This window comes from Mobula hypostoma, chromosome 8 (assembly GCF_963921235.1).
Source record: "Mobula hypostoma chromosome 8, sMobHyp1.1, whole genome shotgun sequence".
Classification (NCBI taxonomy): domain Eukaryota; kingdom Metazoa; phylum Chordata; class Chondrichthyes; order Myliobatiformes; family Myliobatidae; genus Mobula; species Mobula hypostoma.
Genome location: NC_086104.1, coordinates 93,799,199 through 93,822,746, shown reverse-complemented (window position 1 = coordinate 93,822,746; position 23,548 = coordinate 93,799,199). Strand labels below are relative to the sequence as shown.

The 23,548-nt window shown below is 41.4% G+C and overlaps 1 protein-coding gene across 3 annotated transcripts in view; it reads right to left on the bottom strand.

Annotated features, from left to right (window-relative positions):
* LOC134350743 (retinol dehydrogenase 13-like) overlaps positions 1 to 23,548 on the bottom strand; it is a 76,988-nt gene that overhangs the window by 27,388 nt on the left and 26,052 nt on the right. For 2 of the 3 annotated variants that reach the window (XM_063056365.1, XM_063056367.1), the window contains exon 3: positions 19,689 to 19,844. The exons of the other annotated variant lie outside the window; for it this stretch is intronic. In XM_063056365.1, the coding sequence (XP_062912435.1) occupies positions 19,689 to 19,844 (156 nt within the window). The remainder of the gene's footprint in view (positions 1 to 19,688; positions 19,845 to 23,548) is intronic. 3 annotated transcript variants of the gene reach the window in all.

Below are 23,548 nucleotides of genomic sequence, written 5' to 3'. Positions count from 1 at the left end.
ATTAGGAAGAGACAGATTGGTGGATGATCTATCAATCGAAGGTGTTACATACGTCGCGGGTATCTTGTGACTGTCTTATGACCATGATGTAATTGAGTATCTTGTGAGCCTGATGTAATGGTCTTGTGATGGTGGGGTGATATAATTTTCCCCGCCAGTGTGAGGTCATGTGATGACATGTTCTCAACAGGTATATAATGGGAAACCCCTGTTGTGACGCAGTTAGTTTTCGTTAGTTCATCAGTTACTCAATTATGCAGCGTATTCGTCTCATGATGCAGTTTTGTTTTAAAGTAGAGTTTTACGTTCTATTGTAGGTCTAGTATGGAGAGTGAAGACCTTACTAAAATACGGGAACCCGAAGGATCGAGTAAAGTTGGTGTCGTTCGGTGGTTTAATACAGGATCAACCTTATAGAATCTTTCAGAAATAGTGACCTGCATCTGAGATCACTCCTGCAAGATCAGGGAAGTTTGTGCAGTGTTCACTCGCCAGAAAAAGGTCAATTCCTTTAAGCCATTTTATTTCCTTCGTCGTTAATCCTTTGGGACAGAATCAGCAGTAACGTCACGTCTCCGAAGAAATCCATTTCCAGAGAAGTCTCTCTTAATTGACTGTGTAAATCACTTGGACTTTCGAATTTACCATTTTAAGACTGTGTTCGAATTTACCACTTTAAGATCTGTTTTGAATTTACCATTTTCGGCAACACAGAAAATAGCTTCTTAAAAAATTCAGGGCTATCTATATTAGGTGCATAAACACACACCAAAGCCACCTTTGACCACATAACAGACCAGTAACAATTAAATATCTTCCAATTAAATCAGTAACCATGTTGAAATGTACAAAAGGGATTTTAGAATCAATAAAAATAGATACCCCTCTTATTTTATTTACTGATAAAGAATGAAATAAGGGTCCCTTCCAAAATTTAAAAAAACGATTTTCATCCTGCCTACGGATATGAGTCTCCTGCGCAAAAATAATACCTGCATGAAGTGTTTTTAATTTCTTAAAGATCTTTCTGCGCTTAATAGGTTGGTTCATACCATTCAAATTCCAAGATATTATATTCATTTTATTAAAATCCATATTTAAAACTTAATTTAAAATTTTTATGAAGTAAGCTAATGCACAGGTGCAATCTAAATCCGAAAAAAGGACAAAACATGACTCAATCAGAAAGAAAAACAAGATAATTGACAGAAAAAACCTCACAGGACTGCCCAGTCAAAAAAAACTAGTCTAATAGACCCAACCTCCTCTCCCAAAAACCCGGAAACTGTCCAATAGACAGACGGCATGCTGTCCTAATGACCCTTGACCCCTGTCTCCAGTTAGCAGCTGTTGCTTACAATGTAATACGTTGCCACCAGCAGAAAGACATAACAAAAGGTACATAAATAACAAATTCCAAATATTTTCATATTATGTCTAACGATAGTTAACACCGAACTAACGAAGGCCATCTTAGATTCATTTAAAATACGTAACCATATATTCAAAAAAGATAAATCCAACCAACAAATAAACTACAACTAATGTTAAAAGACTTACAAATCAAAGAAAAAGTAAGTAATTATAATAGTCCAAAATTATATTAACTAATAAAGCAAGCAATAACGGATCTGAGTAAATCAACCAAGTCAATATCTGGGCACTCATAAAACGTGGAACGGACTTTCATCAAAGCCACTACAAACAGCTCCCAGCTAAGGATTAACTATTCAAATTGCTTACGAAATGGACTTAAACTCCTTTATAAATTTCCAACCGTCTTCCGGGTAGTCAATCAGTTTTGAGTGAGAGTTAGGTGGAGTAATTATCAGACGAGTCGGATAACACAGAGAGGGACGGCAGTTAATCTTATAAAGTTCAGCCATGATTTCCCGATACTTAATTCTTTCAGCATAATTCTCTGGGGCAAAATCTTCAACTATAGGAATTTTTCCTCCATCATAAATTAGCTTATCCCTTTTCCTTGCATCTCGAAGAATAGTTTCTTTGGTTGTAAAATAATGCAGACATACTATAATAGGACGAGGTTTCTTTTCAGCTGAAGGCTTGTGACGTCGAATTCGGTGAGCTCTGTCCAGTAGCAGACAGGCTTCAAGAATCTCACTAAAAAGTGAATATAATATGTTCGAAAAGAACTTTAATGGCTCACCGGTTTCCGTATTTTCAGGCAAACCCAGTATGCGTAAATTCATCCCGCAACTTCTGCTTTCCAGATCGATGGTTTTCTTCTTAATTCTTGATAACTCTGAAATAACCTCATTAATTTTCTTTTCCATAGAAGATAATTTCAATTCTTGTTCTTGTTTGACTCGTTGACTCCTGTTGTCTTTCAATTCTATGAGTGCTCTGTTTAAGCATCTGATATTGATCTTCCAAATTCTTCAAAGATTCCTGAACAGCACAAGTAGTTTTTTCAAGCTTTGCATTAGCGTTCATCAGCTTATCGATTTTGGTGTCTACCATACCGATCTTAGCATTTATAGTTTCTATTAAAAAGAGCATTCTTTCTAAAGTAGAGACTTCCTCTGATTTCTTTGTTCAGCTTCGGGAAGAGTTCTGCCACCTCTTAATTCAATTCCAGATCAAGTATCACCCATCGTAATTAAATCATAAATTCTTCAGCAAAAGTAATAAGTCTTCAAATTTTAAACAAATCTAACAGTGGAAAGAAACTTGTAAAAGATGGAGCTGCGACAAACGCGCCTTACTCCATAAGCTGCCAAGGGGAGACACAGCATGATTTGCTTTTGACTTTTCCCATTGAGTAGCAACTTCTTAAATTTAAAAGCCAATTTTATATACATGGGGACAGGTCAGGCAAATTATTGGCTGGTCAATTAAAAGCAACTGGTCAATTAAAAGCTAGAAGACAGATCGTGAAAATTCGAAGACCTGATAGAACGGAAACAGTAGATCCTTAGGAAATTAATAAGATATTTATGGATTTCTACTCTAACCTTTATAAATCTGAATTTTCAGACAATATTACTTTTATGAATAGATTTTTGCAAAAATTGAATATACCTAAAATTTCTACCCAAGATATGAACACATTAGATGCACCTATTAAACAAGAGGAAATAGCAAGGGCTATATCCTCTTCCCAATCAGGCAAGGATCCAGGACCGGTTGGATATACAGTGGAATTTTATAAGACTTTCACTGAAATACTTACACCTTATTTATGTCAAATTTTTACTGATTCTATATCCTCTGGGAATCTCTGAAAAACTTTTTATGAAGCATCAATTTCACTAATTCCTAAAAAAGATTTATCTGAATGCGCTTCCTATAGACCAATCTCTTTACTGAATGTGGATTTCAAAATTCTTTCTAAGATTTTGGCGAATAGACTTGAGAATATCCTACCTAGTGTTATTTCCAGTGATCAAACTGGATTTATTAAAAATAGGTATTCACATTTTAATATTTGAAGATTATTAAACATTATTCAATCTTCTCCATCTAAAAAATCTGAATGTGTTGTTTCTCTTGATGCAGAGAAAGCTTTTGATAGGGTGGAGTGGTTTTACTTATTTGAGGTTTTGGAGAGATTTAATTTTGGTCCGGGATTTATTTCCTGGATCAAATTGATCTATCACGCACCTATGGCTGCGGTTATAACTAATAATCAAACATCTCCTTACTTTAGATTATACAGAGGTACTCGGCAGGGATGTTCTCTTAACCCTTTATTATTTAACTTGGCTTTAGAACCCCTTGCTATTGCTCTTAGGGATTCCAATATTGTTCAGGGTATTAAGAGAGGAGACAAAATACACAAGGTTTCGTTGTATGCAGATGACCTGTTACTTTATATTTCAGATCCTAGGAAATCTATTCCTTCTATGCTATCTATATTTTCTGAATTTAGTAGTTTTTCTCGATATAAATTAAATTTATATAAAAGTGAGTTATTTCCCATTAATAATTACTCGGATCAATATCATCAAGTACCTTTTAGTATTGCTAAAAATTACTTATCTTGGTATTAAAATTACTAAAAAATTTTAAGGACCTATATAAATATAATTTTCTTCCATTAATTGACTACACCCAACAAATGCTTTCTAAATGGCTATGACGTTATCAATAGGTCGAATTAATGTTATTAAAATGATAGTTCTACCAAAATTCTTATACTGTATACATTTAAGGCAGTTCCTACCTTTGCTCCTAAAATGTTTTTTGATAGAATAGATTCTATAATCTTATATTTGGAATAATAAAAATCCTAGATTGAGTAAACCTTTATTACAGAAATTAAAAAGGATGGTGGTATGGCTTTGCCAAATTTTAGACTGTATTATTGGGCAATTAATATGCGATATATTACTTTTTGGATTAATTACTCAGACATACATGAATGTCCTTCATGGTTGGATTTGGAGGAAAACTCGGTGAAGGGGTTCTCTTTGGCCTCTTTACTGGGAGCTCCTCTTCCCTTTTCGTTTTCTAAGATTAGTAGACAAGACTTTAATCCTATTATTAAACATACTTTAAGAATTTGGTTTCAGTTTCGTAGATTTTCTGAGTTAAATAATTTTGTTCTTTCTAGTAATATCCATTTTAATTATTTTTTTAAACCATCAATTTTGGATAAGACCTTTTTAATTTGGAAAACCAAGGGAATAACAACTTTTTCAGATTTATTTTTACGGGACTGTTTAATGTTTTTTTCTCAGTTAGTGGATAAATATGGTTTACCTAATGTATATTTCTTTAGATATTTACAAATTAGGAATTTTTTTACATGGTTTGCTGCCAAATTACCCTTATGCTTATCCACCTAACATGACAGATGTTCTTTTCCAGCTTAAACCACTTCAAAAAGGGTTGATAGCTATAATTTATAAACGGATATTGAATTTACAAATGATATCTAATGATAAAATTAAACGTGCCTGGGAATTGGAAGTTCAAGAGTCATTTTCAGATAATCAATGGAGTAAAATTCTTTATTTGGTTAATAACTCATCTATTTGATACAGTTCAAGGTAGTGCATCGGGCCCATATGTCAAAGGATAAACTAGCACCTATTTTTTCCAACATCAATCCTATTTGTGACAGATGTAATAGTGAGGAGGCCACTTTAACTCATATGTTTTGGTCTTGTACAAAGCTAGACAATTTTTGGAGAGATGTTTTTAAAACATTATCAAAAGCCTTGGATCTGGACCTACAACCTAATTTACTTACGGCAATATTTGGGATTACCCCATCGAAACCAGGAAATATCTCTAGGAAGAGGTACAGTTGACGTTTCGGGCCAAGACCCTTCATCAGGACTAACTGAAAGAAGAGCCAGTAAGAGATTTCAAATCTCTTACTAGCTCTTCTTTCAGTTAGTCCTGACAAAGGGTCTTGGCCCAAAATGTCAACTGTACCTCTTCCTAGAGATGCTGCCTGGCCTGCTGCGTTCACCAGCAACTTTGATGTGTGTTGCTTGAATTTCCAGCATCTGCAGAATTCCTTGTGTTTGCGTTTTTAAAACCAGGAAATATTCCTGTTTCTGCTCAACGTATGATAGCCTTTTAAACTTTATTGGCTAGGACAGCCATTTTACTGAAGTGGAAGGATTCTAATCCACCTACTGTCTTTTATTGGCTTTCCTCCATTATGTCCTGTTTAAGTTTAGAGAAAATAAGAAGTCAGACATTTGATACATCCTTTAAATTTGAGCAAATCTGGCAACCTTTTATTCAATATTTTCATTTGATTTGATTTGATTTATTACTCTTCCAATTTTTTTTGAAGTTTTAGATTTGATCAGAAAGTCTTTCCTTTTCTTTTCTGGTCATATCTTCAAAATAGACTGCCCAGTCCCCCAATTTTTTTAGTATAGTGTAGAGGGTTTTTTTTTTCCTCATTTAAAATTCAAAGTTTTTTTCTTTCCTCTTTACGAACTGATAAGAGGAGAATTGTTGTTTTCTTTTTTATTATACACTAGCTTAACACTATGTATGATTTTGATAATGTCTACTTTAATCTCTGTTTGTATGGTTATTGATATATATATTTGAGATAATTCTCCTCTTGTTTGTATTTATGTTCCTTTTAAATCATGTGACGCCAAACCAAGTTATCAGACTATTGATGCTAATGAGAGAGATAAGGGAGACAATGGAGAAACGTTCAAAATGTTAATGAGAGAGGAGAGAGAGATTAACAGAAAGGAAACACGATTCAGAATATTGACAGACTGGTTGCTTTGAACCTGAACTGTTTGAAGTTTGATGGACAGGCGATACCCCAGCAGGTGGATAAAAAGAACAGGTTCGCTAAGGCACGGGACACACCGTGAGATCACAAGATAACGAGACTCTGGAAGAGCGGTGTGCCCCCACAAGTTGGTGGGAGTTTGGAGGTGCGATTCGTGGGAACCAACCATAGACTCACAGGGTGTAAAGGTACGATCGGTGGGAACCTGGTGTGTGTGTCCACCCTTGCCTGGGTGCCGGGTTCACCGCGGAAGAACGGTCGTATTCGGAACGGAGGGGTCACAGTCGGTGACCACAGCAGGATAGAAGACATAAAAGGGTCCGCCCGAAAACCAACTGCGAAGACATCAAAGGTCTGCCTGAATCAAATTTGCATTCCCCCCCCCTCCAACGGCACAACAGCGATTACTGCGAACTGTACTAAGCTGAACTGAACTCTGCGTCACTTAAGACTGATCATTTTACCCCTAGGCTGCGATAGAGCTTGGTTTGATTCCTATTATCCTAGTTCTGTGTACATGTGTGTATTATCATTGCTAACCTGTTGCATTTATATCCTTATGATTAGAGTACTGTGTTACTTATTTTTTAAATAAAACTTTATTAGTTCCTAGTAATCCAGACTCCAACTAGTGGTCCATTTCTGCTGGTTTGGCAACCCAGTTACGGGGTACGTAACAATCAATAAAAAGATTCATTAAAAAAAAGAAGAAAAGGACAATGGACTGGATTTGCAAATCCTGAACTCCACTAAATGGGGTGGGGGGGAGGTTTGGGGGACTAACTACTAACTAGATTGATTGATCAGATAAACTGACTGGGGAAAAATCCTTTTAAGATGGTGTGAAGTTTTTGTTTTAATAGCACTTTCAGCAGGAAGGGAGCTTTCAGAAAAGGCAGTTTGCTGGGTGGATAGTGCCTGCAACAATTCTGCCTGCTCGCTTCTTTGTCCTGGACACAAAATTTCTGCAGTGATGGTAAACTGTAGCCAATCACCTTGTATATCGTGAGAAGATGGTACTTGTGTTTTTTTTAATTTAAAACATTGTTTGCACTATTGCATGTAACTACTACGAATGCAACACACACACAAAATGCTGGAGGAACTCAGCAGGCCAGGCAGCATCTTGGAGAAGAGTACAGTCGACGTTTCAGGCCGGAACCCTTCAACAGGACTTTCTTTGTATATATTTTTATGATGAATAAAGTTTATTTTTTGAATAAAAATAAATTACTTTGAAATGCAGGAGTAATTGGCAAAGCCATCAGTTGCTGCCATCCCCTACTGCCTATGAGGCACCGTCTTGAATTGCAGCAGTCCTTCTGGTGAAGACTCCCACAGGGATCTTGGGCAGAGAACTACAAGATTCAGGTGCCGTGATAATGAAGAGAACCTGTAGGTGGCAGTGTTTCCATGATGGCTGCTGCCCTTCTTTCTCCAAGTGGTAGAAGTCATGGGTTAGGGCAACACTGGCTGGTAAATGCAATTATGAAGTAAATGCAGTTCATTTTGTAGCTGGCACCCACCGTAGTCACCATATGATGGACTATGAATATTTAGGATGCTGGACATATCGTGAGCAAGATGGTGACTTTGTTCTGTGCGGTATTATGCTTCTTTGGCTTCGTAGTTTCATTTATCCTGTGAATGAATGGTATTCCTGATATGCACCTTGTAGATGGTGGGATGGCTTTGAGGTGTCACAGTGGCAGTCACTGCTATTGTAAGCATAGTACAAACACTCAGTGGCCACTTTATTAGGTACACCTTTACACCTGCTCATCAACACAAATATCAAATCAGCCAATCCCGTGGCAGCAACTCAACGCATAAAAGCATGCCGACACAGTCAAGAGTTTCAATTGTTGTTCAGAGCGAACATCAGAATGGGGAAGAGATGTGATCTCAGTGACTTTGACCGTAGAATGATTGTTGGTACCAAACAAGGGAGCATCACAGAAACTGCTGATCTCCTGGGATTTTCACGCACAACAGCCTCTGGAGTTTAGAGAATAGTGTGGCAAAAAAACATCCAGTGAGTGGCTATTCTGTTGGTGAAAATGCCTTGTTAATGAGAGAGGTCAGAGGAGAATGGCCAGACTGATTCAAGCTGACAGGAAGGTGAGAGTAACTCAAATAACCATGAGTTACAACAGTGGTTTTTATAGCCCAGGATGGTAATGGAGATACGCTCCCACTACTCCCAATGCTCCCCATGGCGTGTGCTTCAAATAGCCTCTGACAATCAAGTCCAGCTCCTGGCCTTCAAGCATGGCTTAGTTACTAAGCCCGGCAGAACTGTTTCTACTGACAGGAGAAGGGGCAAAGGCGGGTTACTGGCACCTTAAAACCAGTCGCTTCGGGCCGATGGGGCTCATCAGCCGTGGTTGGCAGCTCATCTAGAAGGAAGACTCTGATTTCAAACCGTCACTGCCTTGTGGTTATACCCACTCATGGGAAAGGCTTCAGGAGTAAACCCTGAGAGAAACATCCAGAGCTGGAGTCCTTAAGTCAGTCCTACATTGAGCTCAACGCTGACTGGCAACCCTGTGACGCTGCTGGTACCCAACTGCAGCGGTCTCTACGATTCCTTCGGGTTCATCAGATGTGTGGAGAGGGGGAGCTTGCTACATGGGCAACAACTTGCTTTCCATATCGTTCTGCCCAGGCTTGCGTATCTAGACAGCTAGGACACAATATCCATGGTTAGCTCTGACTGACGGAAGCCTCAGCAGCAGCACAACAGTGGCATGCAGAAGAGCATACCTGAATATACAATACGTCAAATCTTGAAGTTGATGGGCTACAGCGGGTAAGACAATGAACATACACTTAGTGACCACTTTATTAGGTACAGGACAAAGTGGCCACTGAGTGCATGTGGCTGGCCTACACAAGTTTCTGGTCAGTAATGATTATTTGCATGTTGATGGCCTGGATCAGTGATGGTAATGTCACTGAATATCTAATGGGTGTTAGGCTCTCACTTGAAGGAAGTAGCCTGAAGGTTACTTGCCACCCATCTCCCTAACATTGCCCAGATCTTGTGCATAACAACATGGATGTCTTCATCTTCTGGGGAATTGCAAAATAGAATTAGGCACTGTGAAATCCATTAATGAACTTCTGACCTCATGGCAGAAGGTGATAGGACACTGCCCTGAGGAGGTGCTGCAGGATCTCCAGGAGCTGGAACGAATGACCAATGATCGTAATCACCTCTCTGTGCAAGTATCATTGAATCATTGTTGTGTTGGACAAGTTTTACCAGGGCCCCTCGATCCACACAGTCACATGCTGCCTTGTTATCAAAGGCAGTCATTTTCATCTCACCGTGTAATTGAACTCTTTCTTTCACACATGGACTTTAGATACAACACTGAATCACGTCATCTACAGAAATTCTCTGGTAACTCAGCAATAGTTGGGTGTATAAAGGGAGGACAGGAGGATGAATACAGAAGAAAACATGAGAGAATAGGACCAATCGAGTGTGTTAGTGGAAAAGTGTGTATGCAACCGGAGGAGATAGCAGACGTACTTAATGAGTACTTTGCTTCAGTATTCACTACGGAAAAGGAACTTGGCGATTGTAGGGATGACTTACAGCAGACTGAAAAGCTTGAGCATGTAGATATTAAGAAAGAAGATGTGCTGCAGCTTTTGGAAAGCATCAAGTTGGATAAGTCACCAGGACTGGATGAGATATACCCCAGGCTACTGTGGGAGGCGACAGAGGAGATTGCTGAGCCTCTGGCGATGGTCTTTGCATCATCAATAGGGACAGAAGAAGTTCCGGAGGATTGGAGGGTTGCGGATGTTGTTCCCTTATTCAAGAAAGGGAGTAGAGATAGCCCAGGAAATTATAGACCAGTGAGTCTTACTTCAGTGGTTGGTAAGTTGATGGAGAAGATCCTGAGAGGTAGGATTTATGAACATTTGGAGAGGTATAACATGATTAGGAATGGTCAGCATGGCTTTGTCAAAGGCAGGTCGTGCCTTACGAGACTGATTGAATTTTTTGAGGATGTGACTAAACACATTGATGAAGGTAGAGCAGTAGATGTAGTGTATATGGATTTCAGCGAGGTGTTTGATGAGGTACCCCAGGAGAAAGTAGGGAGGCATGGTATCCAAGGGGACATTGCTTTGTGGATCCAGAACTGGCTTGCCCACAGAAGGCAAAGAGTGGTTGTAGACAGGTCATATTCTGCATGGAGGTCAGTCACCAGTGAGCCTCAGGGATCTGTTCTAGGACCCCTGCTCTTCATGAGTTTTATAAATGACCTGGATGAAGAAGTGGAAGGATGGGTTAGTAAATTTGCTGATGACAGTAAGGTTGGGGGTGATATGGATAATGTGGAGGGCTGTCAGAGGTTACAGCAGGACATCGATAGGATGCAAAACTGGGCTGAGAAGTGGCAGATGGAGTTCAACCCAGATAAGTGTGAGGTGGTTTATTTTGATAGGTCCAATATGATGGCATAATATAGTATTAATGGTAAGACTCTAGACTGTGGAGGATCAGAGGGATCATGGGGTCTGAGTCTATAGGACACTCAAAACTGCTGCACAGGTTGACTTTGTGGTTAAGAAAGCATACGGTGGCCTTCATTAATCGTGGGATTGAGTTTAGGAGCCGAGAGGTAATGTTGCAGCTATATAAGACCCTGGTCAGACCCCACTTGGAGTACTGTGCTGAGTTCTGGTCGCCTCACTATAGGAAGGATGTAGAAACCATAGAAAGGATGCAGAGGAGATTTACAAGGATGTTGCCTGGATTGGGGAGCATGCCTTATGAGAATAGGTTGAGTGAACTCGGCCTTTTCTCCTTGGAGCGACGGAGGATGAGAAGTGACCTGATAGATGTGTAAAAGATGATGAGAGGCATTGATCGTGTGGATAGTCAGAGGCTTTTTCCCCAGGGCTGGAATGGCTAGCATGAGAGGGCACAGTTTTAAGGTGCTTGGAAGTAGGTACAGAGGAGATGTCAGGGGTAAGTTTATTTACAGAGAGTGGTGAGTGCGTGGAATGGGCTGCCGGCGACAGTGGTACAATAGGGTCTTTTAAGAGACTCCTGGACAGGCACATGGAGCTCAGAAAAATAGAGGGCTATGGGTAACCCTACGTAATTTCTAAGGTAAGGACATGTTCGGCACAGCTTTGTGGGCCAAAGGGTCTGTACTGTGCTGTAGATTTTCTATGTTTTTATGACCCTTGTGGAGCACTTTGCCAAATGGTGCAAGCTGAACCACCTGCAGCTTAACATCAGCAAAACAAAGGAGATTGACTTTAGGAAGACTAAGCCTACACACTGCTCCGTAACTATTGATGCTGAGGACATGGATGTGGTGAGGACATGGGGGTGTACCTCGATGACAGACTTGAGTAGAGCACCAACACAGAGCTGTGTATAAGAAGGGCCAGGGTCTCCTCTACTTCCTGAGGAGACTGAGGTCCTTTGGAGAATGTAGGCCTCTCCCTCACATACTCTACCAGTCTACTGTCACCAGTAAAACCTTCTATGTGGTGATGTGCTGGGACAAAGGCATCAACATGGGTGATGCCAACAGGCTCAATAAACTGATAAGAAAGGCCAGTTATAGGATTATAACAGGATTATAAGAGATAAACTGCACACTGGAGGCTGTGGTAGAACAAAAGACCCAACAAAGAATCTTGGCAATTCTGAACATGTTTCTTATCCTCTGCATGCCACCTTGGCCGAACAGAGGAGCACTTTTAGTAATAGACTAAGACAAATGTGCTGCTCTAAAGAGCACTTTATGAGGTTATTCTTACCCTCGACCATTAGGCTCTATAATGAGTCAACCTATCGCCGGAAAAGTGATGACCCCTCCTGTTAGACTGTTTGAGGTAACTTAATTTTAAATTTTTTTCTTACTTCTCTTCTAATATTTGTATATCTGTGCACTTGTAATGCTATGGTGACACTGTGATTAACTTTGGGATCAATAAAGTATCTATCTATCTATGACCACAATTGTAATGATGTCTGGAGCCACATGTCCTGGTGAATCCCAAACCGGACATTACTGAGCAGGTTATTAGAGTATTAGATTCTAGCATGGATAAAGCAGTGACAAAGAGTGGGAATAAAGAGAGCCTTTTCTGGTTGGCTGCCGGTAACTTAGTGGTGTTCCACAGGGGTCTGTGCTGGGACCGATTCTTTTTACATTATATGTCAATGATTTGAATGATGGAATTGATAGCTTTGTTGCAACTTTTAAAATTTTCTAAATGGAGAGAAAATACAAAAAAACTGAGGTGCAAAGGGACTTGGGAGCCCACATGCAGGATTCCCTAAAGGTTAATTTGCAGGTTTGAGTCTGTGGTAAGGAAGGCAAATGTAATGTTAGCATTTATTTCAAGAGGACTACAATATAAAAGCAAGGATGTAATGCTCAGACTTTATAAGGCACTAGTGAGGCCTCATTTGGATTATTGTGAACAGTTTTGGGCCCATTATCTTGGAAAGGATGTGTTGAAACTGCAGAGGGTTCAAAGGAAGTTCACGAAAATGATTCTAGGATTGAATATCTTTTCACATGAGCGTTTGATGGATCTGGGCCTGTATTCACTAGAATTCCAGTGAATGAGAGGTGACCACATTTAAACCTCTGAAATGGTGAAAGGCCTTGATAGAGTGGATATGGAGAGGATGTTTCCGAGGTAGGAGAGTTTAAGTGTAGAGAACACAGCCTGGGAATAAAGGGGTGTCCTTTTCAAATGAAGATGAGGAGGAATTTCTTTAGTCAGAGAGTGGTGAATCTATGGAACTCTTTGCCACAGGCAGCTGTGGAGGCCAAGTCTTTATGTATATTTAAGGAATAAGTTGATAGATTCTTGATTGGTCAGAGCATGACGGGAAATGGGGACAAGTCAGAAGATTGGGGCTGAGAGGAAAATTGGATCAGCCATGATGAAATGGCAGAGCAGATTTGATGGACCAAATGGCCTAATTCTGCTTCTATATCTTATGGTCTTATGGAATAAATGTTGCCAATTACCACTACTTATGATACTTCCCACTACCTTGCAGGTGATATAGACAGAAGTAGCTGGCTGGATGCCAGTGTTGCAACTCCACAACACCACTATCACAATCAGCTGAGCAACCGTTTATTTTACCTGGAGATCCAAACTAGAACATGTTCTGACAGGCAGGATGAAAGACGTCCCAGAGAAACAGGTGGAGAACATCCTTTGCTGATCCTGATGGTTACCTCTGTGTCTGGCTGTCTAACACAGTCTGTTCAGCCCAGGTACATAAACAGAAAGTGTTACTATGATCTACCTATTCCCCGCACTGAGAAGGTTGGATATAATCTCATGGGCTGAGAAGATAGGAGACATTCTGGGATTCTAAACCACATTGTCCCTCATCCATCACCTTTTCTGGATGGAGAGGTTCCTGAAGAAGTGCCCCTTTGACCTCAAAGTTGTCAGGCAATGCTTATCACAGAATGTGGTTAGGTTAAAGATAAAAAGAAGAGAATGGATTCAACTGGATCTTCACTGCGCTCTTAGTTAATGTCATTCAATAAAACATCCTGCTGCCAGAACTGCCCTGTCGGCACTTGGATAGAGACCAGAAATCGAAGAGGAGAGTGCTTTACTTGATCCTTCCAACATGCTTAGGACCTCATGCCACCATAAGCTGACTACGAAGCTGCAGCAGGGAGAGACTTCTCCTGAAATGCCTCTTTGCCCCAAAGCTAAGGTATCTATCTCAGTGTCTGAGCGTACACATTGTACACTGGGGCAGACACGAGTTGCTGCTAGAAGATCAGTTTTGTGGAAAAAGAGGTTCTGTGGTGCACACCAAATCAGAGCCAAGTTAAGGACCTGTTTACAGCAGAACGTTGCCAATATTGCATGCACGAATTGCAGAATGCACTCAAGAGGCCAGTGGGAAAGGCTATGTTAACAGGACCTCCCCAGGACCCCATTTTCACACACTGTATGAGAGTAAAAGAAGACCGTTCAGACTGCAACGTCTATCAACATCGTGGCACAAACTCGGCTGTTGTTTAGGTTTGTAGGGAAGGTTTTAGGGACAAAGCGAGGAATTAGATGTCAGGTTAGGGTTTAGGGACAGGGATGTGGGGAATGCCTGGGCAGCAACTCAAGTCCAGGTCGAAGCGCTCCACAGTTGAACGCCAGTGATCCCAGAAGTTGTGTTGCAAGCACTGAGGAGACCAGAGATCTCCAGGTTGGACACCAGTCCCAGGTGGGAAGTCCGTGTAGGCAGCCAGTCCTGGGTATGGGTGTGAGTCACAAGGGCCCATGACCTCTCCAGGTAACCAGGGTTGGAAATCTGTACGAGTCTGAAAATAGAGGATGGTCAAACCCACTGGTGTTGAAGACTGAAGGTACAGGCCTTAAGGAGTCATGAGGGCCCAGGTCACAGGGGTCGGAGGTCCGTGCAAGTCTGGAATTGAGGTCCAAAGGTCAAACCCGTAATTGGCGTCCTCCTGGGATGAAGTCTGAAGTTAGAATACTAGGGAGACGGAATGGAGACCTGGAGGTGGCCTGTCCTAGGGTTGAAGGGCTAGTTGTCTTGGTATGGAAGTGGGTGGATGGGAGGGATGCGAAAGAGATTTGTTTTGCTATTATTGTTTTGTTTTGCTGCTGCTTGTGGTTGTTCTGTGGAACCTTGTGGGCAAGCTATGCTAGCGCTGAAATGTGTGATGACACTTATAGCTGACCACAGCAAATCTCTGGATGTACTGGTTGTTAACACAAACGATGCATTTCACTGTATGTTTTGATGTAAGTATGATAAATAAATCCGAAGCTGAATCTGAGAGCACATCATCTACGTGGTATAATTTAAAAAATGATTTTGGTATATATCACGAAAAATTGTAAAATAAAGCAAGTCATTGTCATAAATATTTTTACACACTTTTAAATGAAATGTTTGCATGCATAATAAAGAACTTGACTTCCCAGTGAGCAATGAGATGGGTTGACACGGAACCAGAACCCAGGACCTGATGAAGGGTCTCGGCCCGAAACGTCAACTGTACCTCTTCCTATAGATGCTGCCTGGCCTAGTGCGTTCCACCAGCATTTTGTGTGTATTGCTTGAATTTCCAGCATCTGCAGATTTCGTGTTTGTGTTTTTAAAAACTGAAAGCATCTATTTTTATGCATGTAATTGGCAAAGATGCTTTAGAGATCTTAACAACTTTCAAATTGATGAGATAGCTTTTACGTTGGACACTTTGATGACAAAATTTGAGGCATATTTTGTCCCAAGTTAAGCATCACTTTTGAGAGATGTAAGATTTTTTTTTCCTGTGACCAGAAACAAGGTGTTAACTTCGAACCAATAGCTGAGCTTCACACTGAGTAAATTTGGAAATTTGAGAAACTCACTAGAAAGATTCAGAATAGTTTGCAGAATTCCAGATAACGGACTCAGGGAAAGACTGCTGTGTGAAAAAGATTTGACACTGGAAAAGGCTGTGTAGGGCAGCAGGGACCACACCAGCACAAGCTAAGGAGCTACACAGGGCAGGCACAACAATGCATGCTGTGAAAACAGAGGATTTTCCCAAAGCAACAGCAAAGCAAAGGAAGATCAAACAGCAAATGTGGTGGTAAACACATCCCAAAGACCCATCTTTCTCTTGGAAAGTCCTGCAATAATTGTGGGAAGAAGAATCATTCTGCAAAGTGCTGCAAAGCTAGGGCTACCCAGAGAAAGGTGCACATGTTGCTGAGGAAATGGGAGGAATTCTTTGTGGATTCTCTACAGACAGCTGGTGCTGGTAAAACAGTATGGATTGTTCCAGTGACTGTGAATGAGACAGTAATTCCATTCACGCTTGACACCAGAGCCCAGGTGATTCTGTTCTCCATGAATGATTACAAGACTCTCACAGTAAAGAGCAAGATTTACCTACTGAAGTTAAAAGTGACAAGCTATACTGGACAGAACATTGCAGTAAAAAGGGGGCTGTATAGACTTCCAAGCACAAGGAGCTGCACCTAAAGTCACAGCTACGCATTATAGAGAAAAAAATAGAGTACAGCCAATACTAGGTCTGAGTGTGTGTGAAAAGCTCCACCTGGTGAAGAGTCTTTGTAGTGGCTTCACAAACTGAAGATGACCACACAACACTCATGGAAGAGTACGTAGATGTCTTTGAGGAGTTCGGACGCTTACCTGGTGTACACAAAATTCATATAGATGCAACAGTGATTCCTGTTGTCCGTGCATGCAGGAAAGTTCCATTTGCACTTACAGAGACAAACTTAAACAAGAACTATCACACATGGAACAGATGAATGTCATACAGAAAATTGAAGAACCAACAGATAGAGGGAGCTCACTGGTCATTGTGCGTAAGAAATACTGAGCATTCCGGATATGTCTAGACCAAAGATATCTCAATAAGGCCATCAAGAGAGAGCATTTTAAATTCCTAACATGTCCCAGTTTGCAGGTGCAAACTCAACGTGTGAAATGGGTTCTGGCAGATTAAACTGGATGAGGCAAGTTCAAGACTGCGTACTTTCGACAGACCACTGGGAAGATATTACTTTCTTCGGCTACTGTATGAAATTCTGCCCTCACCAGAAGTCTACAATAAGACTATCCAGGTGCTCTTTGAAGACATACCAGATGTCAAGAGTATAATAATCTCATCGTCTGAGTATCTACCAAGGATGAACATGATACACCACTGAGACAAGTGCTTGATGTGACACAGTATGTTAACTTGAAATTCAATTTGTGAGATTAGTGTTAAGACAGTGATATTCGTAGGAGATGTCATATCAGAAGAGTGAGTGAAGCCTAACCCAAGAGAGACATCAGCCATTCAAAACATGGAGAGGCCCCAAAACAAAGAGGAGATGAGATATTTCTTGGGGATGGTGACTTACCTGGCTAAGTTCGACTATCAACTATGCACAGATAAAGAAAGAGCTTCTCGTCAGCTCACATGCATGCAAAAGATTCCATCAGTACATCTATGGACAACCTTTTGAAGCGGAAACAGACTATAAACCACTGGCCTCAATAATGTCCAAACCACTAAATGACTGTCCCGTGAAGATACAGTGCATGTTGATAAGGCTGCAGAAACATGATGTGAAGATTTTATTATGTGTGCATAATGAAGAACCTCAGTTCCCGTGAGCAATGCAAGGAGTTCACTGAGTTCACCTGGAACCGGAAGGCACAATGATAATCCGATTGCACATATACAGGGTTAAGTAGCAGTTCAGGAATAAAAAGTTCCAATGTAAACCCACACCAAGTTTGTCTTTACTGAAAACAAATATATCAATATTTTATGAAATTAAGTAACTAAATTGCAGAGTTTTCACATGGAGCCAGTGTTAGGAGCACAGATTGTTTCTGATTTGCATTAAGAACCTGGACTTAACATAAGAAATATGAGGACTAAGGCATACAGATTCTGGAATCTGCTCTGCTATTTAATAAAATCATGGGTGATCAGAGTTGTGTATATGGAACACAATTTCAAAACCTTTGGAAACCTGAAAACTTGTAAGTGTAGTAAATAGTGTACAAGATTGATGCAGGCTACAGTTAAGTGTACAGGGGACTAACTTTAATGTCTAAATTGTAAAGTTTTGCCTTTTGTGTTCAGTATGAGGACATGTACAATAACTGAAAAGGGGCAGAAACTAGAGTGATTTTAGGATTTACATATGTACACTTGGCAGGGCAAAATATCAAGGCTCCTAAAAATATATGGATCCTTGGAATTATAAACAGAGGTAGTTTAAACTTTAGCCCATCTTCTGAGGCAAGTGAAGCTCAAAATAAAGAAGTTTTTCATTTTGATTTTTGCAGACTGTGACTTGTGTGGGTTAGGAAACCAAGCAGATTAAACCCAGATTGCTTTTCCTATCCTTACTCCGTAATCAATCCTTCCCTCTCCTTGACCCAACCTCAGCACTGGTTGTCTCCCAGTCATCCAGAGACTCTGCTCAAGAACCAGGTGATCATTGAACACCACTATACACCTTGCCCAACCCCTCCTCACCCCAGATGGACTAACTGTTATTGGCCTTCCACCCAACCTGCTTTCCAGCTCCATAGACAACCAGCCTTTGAATATGGTGATCCAATGAGCAAGATACATGCCAAGATAATTAAGAACATCCTCTACTGTTAAATTTTGCAAAAGTATGAAGAAACCCTTACTTCTAGATGTTTGATCCAAAAATCATCCCTTTCCAACTGTGCTCTCCAGTCTTCAAGGAGAACAAAACCAACTTATATTGAACCTTTATAAATCAATCATCAGGCTTCACATGAAGGCCTGTTAAATCTTAGCGCATCCACTTTTGAAAAACCTTGGAGAAGGTCAGTGGGAAGTGTAAGTTTCTGTGAGGTTAATTGAAGGGACTAGAGAGTTGGCACTGTTCTTCTTGGGGTAGAGTTCAGGGAAATTTCAGGGGATGCATATTTAAAGGCAAAAGAAGAGCATTATTGTGATCAGAATACACTGACAGAAGGAAAGTCCAAATAGGAATTGGATAAGGTTACAAGGTGACAGGGAAAGAATAGGAAAGTGTGACTAATCAAATAGCTCTTTCCAAGAGCTAACATTGATTATGTGGGCTGAATGGCTTCCTTCTGTACTGAAGAATTCTATGATCTAAAAAAATTCTCTGAGTTATACAAACTCTTCTTTCCTCAATTTAATTAAGCTTCTAACTTAGTTTTACGAATAAAAGACAGACATTTCCCACTGAAATTGGAAAAATTAAACTATCCTAGCTGAATTGGAAAGTGGTTACCACAGGTAGAGAGGGTGGTAAAAAGGCCTTTATTAGTTAGGTCTCTGAGGATCGGTGTTAGGACATTATGTTGCAGTTGTATAAGACATTAGTGAGTGTACACTTGGAAAACTGTGTTTTAGTCACCCTGTTATAGAGATGAAGTGGTTAAACTGGAAAGAGTGCAAAAAAGGTTTTTGAGTATGTAGGCATGAGCAGAGAGAGCCGGAGCGATAGGGAGAGGTTGGCCAGGCTGGGAACACAGGAGAACAAGGAATGACCTTACAGACGTGTTTAAGTTTAAGGCAGAGATAAGGTGATGGTAACAGTCTTTTCCCCAGGGTAGGAGGGCATAGATTTATGGTGAGGGGAGAGATTTAAAAGTTACACGAAGGACAACTTTTTCCGAGCAAGAGAGGAGAATATGGATGAGCTACCAGAGAGAGTAGTATAATCGTACTATTTGCGAAAGAAGAGCTGGGCTTGGAGGGATATGGGCCGATTGCAAAATTGAAAGCAGCTGGGTGTACGACATGGTCAGCATGCCCTGGTTGGGTCTCAGGGCCTGTATTCATGCTGTATTGCTCTATGACTCTTAAACTACGGTACCTTCAGTACTGTACTGTACTGGAAACAATCAACATTTTACCTTCAGTTACTCTCTTGGCAAACTCCCTAATCGATTTAAGTGAAGCAAGGTTCAGGTGCCTGGCGTATACATGATGATTCAGGGTTTTTCCTCGAATTTCTCGAGCCGCAGCTTCACATTTCTCCATATTCCGACATGCCAAAATGATTCTGCCACCTAAAATGGAGATTTTTTAAAAAAGCATGTAACATATTTTTTCGAGCCCTTGTTTATTGCTTTCATTTTCCTAGAGTACCAACTCCTACTGAGATAAAATTTTACTGATCGCTGCTTCCTGCACGCATGCAGAGCTCGTTGACTTTATTCATTTTGCCTCCAACTTTCACCCTGCCCTCAAGTTTACCTGGTCCATTTCCGACACCTCCCTCCCCTTTCCAGATCTTTCTGTCTCTGTCTCTGGAGACAGCTTATCCACTGATGTCTACTATAAGCCTACTGACTCTCACAGCTATCTGAACTATTCCTCTTCTCACCCTGTCTCTTGCAAAAACACCAACCCCTTCTCGCAATTCCTCCGTCTCCGCCGCATCTGCTCTCAGGATGAGGCTTTTCATTCTAGGACGAGGGAGATGTCCTCCTTTTTTAAAGAAAGGGGCTTCCCTTCCTCCACTATCAACTCTGCTCTTAAACGCATCTCCCCCATTTCACGTACATCTGCTCTCACTCCATCCTCCCGCCACCCCACTAGGAATAGGGTTCCCCTGGTCCTCACCTACCACCCCACCAGCCTCCGGGTCCAACATATTATTCTCCGTAACTTCCGCCACCTCCAACGGGATCCCACCACTAAGCACATCTTTCCCCGCCCCCCCCCACTTTCCACAGGGATCGCTCCCTACGCGACTCCCTTGTCCATTCGTTCCCCCCAATCCCTCCCCACTGATCTCCCTCCTGGCACTTATCCGTGTAAGCGGAACAAGTGCTACACATGCCCTTACACTTCCTCCCTTACCACCATTCAGGGCCCCAAACAGTCCTTCCAGGTGAGGCAACACTTCACCTGTGAGTCGGCTGGGGTGATATACTGCATCCGGTGCTCCCGATGTGGCCTTTTATATATTGGCGAGACCCGATGCAGACTGGGAGACCGCTTTGCTGAACACCTACGCTCTGTCCGCCAGAGAAAGCAGGATCTCCCAGTGGCCACACATTTTAATTCCACATCCCATTCTGACATGTCTATCCACGGCCTCCTCTACTGTAAAGGTGAAGCCACACTCAGGTTGGAGGAACAACACCTTATATTCCGTCTGGGTAGCCTCCAACCTGATGGCATGAACATCGACTTCTCTAACTTCCACTAATGCCCCACCTCCCCCTCGTACCCCATCTGTTATTTATTTTTATACACACATTCTTTCTCTCACTCTCCTTTTTCTCCCTCTGTCCCTCTGAATATACCCCTTGCCCATCCTCTGGGTTCACCCCCCCCTTATCTTTCTTCCCAGACCTCCTGTCCCATGATCCTCTCGTATCCCTTTTGCCAATCACCTGTCCAGCTCTTGGCTCCATCCCTCCCCCTCCTGTCTTCTCCTATCATTTTGGATCTCCCCCTCCCCCTCCAACTTTCAAATCTCTTACTCACTCTTCCTTCAGTTAGTCCTGGCGAAGGGTCTCGGCCTGAAACATCGACTGTACCTCTTCCTAGAGATGCTGCCTGGCCTGCTGCATTCACCAGCAACTTTGATGTGTGTTTCTTGAATTTCCAGCATCTGCAGAATTCCTGTTGTTTGCGTAGCAGAACACCCTCACTTCACTTATATACTGTATTTTATATCTCCCATGTTTCCTTATAACATAGGAAAAGTCTGTTTGGGCCATCAAGACCATGCCAGCTTTCAGAGTAATCCCACCAGTCCTTTTCCCTATAACTTATTCACTTCTCATATGCCCTTAAATCTCCTTGATCCTCCAATCACTCAACCGTATTCTGGATAATTTACAATGGCAAATTGACCTACTAATCAGAACGTTGTTGGTTAAGTGGAGGAAGCTAGTGCACCCAGGGAAAAGCCCCTTGTGGTCAAAAGGACATGTTAACTCCTCAGACAACACTATCTCTAGTCACCGAAATGAGGCTCTTCCCTTCCCACCAATCTCCCTCCCGGCACTTATCCTTGTAAGCAGAACAAGTGCTACAACGCCCTTACACTTCCTCCCTCACCACCATTCAGGGCCCCAGACATCCTTCCAGGTGAGGCGACATTTCACCTGTGAGTCGGCTGGGGTGATATACTGCATCCGGTGCTCCCAACGCGGCCTTCTCTATATTGGCAAGACCCGTCGCAGGCTGGGAGACCATTTCGTTGAACACTTACACTCTGTCCACCAGAGAAAGCAGGATCTCCCAGTGGCCACACATTTTAATTCCACATCCCATTCCCATTCTGATATGTCTATCCACGGCTTCCTTTATTGTCAAGATGAAGCTACACTCAGGTTGGAGGAACAACGCCTTATATTCCGTCTGGGTAGCCTCCAACCTGACGGCATGAACATTGACTTCTCTAACTTCCATTAATGCCCCACCTCCCCTTCATACCCCAGCTGTTATTTATTTATTTATTTATTATTGATTTTTTTTTTTTTCCCCTCTCTCCTTTTTCTTCCTCTGTCCCTCTCACTATACTCCTTACCCATCCTCTGGGCTTTCCTCCCCCTTTCTTTCTCCCTAGGCCTCCCGTCCCATGATCCTCTCCCTTCTCCAGCCTCGTATCCCTTTTGCCAATCAACTTTCCAGCTCTTAGCTCCATCCCTCCCCCTGCTGTCTTCTCCTATCATTTTGGGACTCCCCCTCACCCTCCCACTTTCAAATCTCTTACTATCTCTTCTTTCAGTTAGTCCTGACAAAGGGTCTCGGCTCGAAATATTGACTGTACCTCTTCCTATAGATGCTGCCTGGCCTGCTGCATTCACCAGCAACTTTTATGTGTGTTGCTTGAAATTCCAGCATCTGCAGATTTCCTCATGTTTGCCTCTTCCTGCTATGGTCACAGAAAACTACTCAAGTGACCATTCTTCATATTTAAAAAAAGGATAATCAGTCTTGGCAAACCTTTTGCTTGCGGCCACCATTGCCAGCTTCAATCCACATTTTATCTGCCTTCTCAAAAAGATTTTTCAAATTTGATAGTGAAAAATAAAGTTTTTTTGTGGTAAAGAAGGTTTTCATGGAGAGAAAGTTTTTGGCTGCTTTGAAATATTAATGGATTGGGTAGATGAGCACCATATTGGCAATTGGAATTTGATAGAGAACTGTGAGATAATGCATGTGTGTGGATCAAACATGGCAGGGAAATACATGATGAATGGTACAAGACCAAGTGAGGACCAACCAAGGGATCTTGGAGAGTTTGTCCACACATCATTGAATGAAAGAGTCATTCAGTGTGCAAACAGCCATTTGCCCAACTTATCCACACCAACCACGTTAATTCCTTTGCCCCGCATTTGGTCTGTAAACCTCTATGCCTAAGTGATTCAAATGATCACCTAAGTGCTTCTTTAATGCTATCAATAACTCAGCTTCAACCACTCTTCCAGGCAGTAGAATGAGTAGAAGTGATTAAGAAGCCATATGGAATACATGGATTTATTGCTCTAGTCTGCAAATACAAGAGCTGGCAAATTATAACACAAGAACTGAGTTGTGAGTGTTTTGTACAGGTATAGACACCACATTAAAGAGAATCATGTAACCAGGGGAGAGAGTTTAGAAGAGATTCAGAGATGTATCAGGACTGGAGAATCATAGTTACAAGGAAAATAATTAGGTTTGTATTCTTTATCACAAAGGAGACTGAGGGGAGGCTCAAACTGAACTATTTTCTGTGAGAGTGGTTCACAACTGGGGGACATCA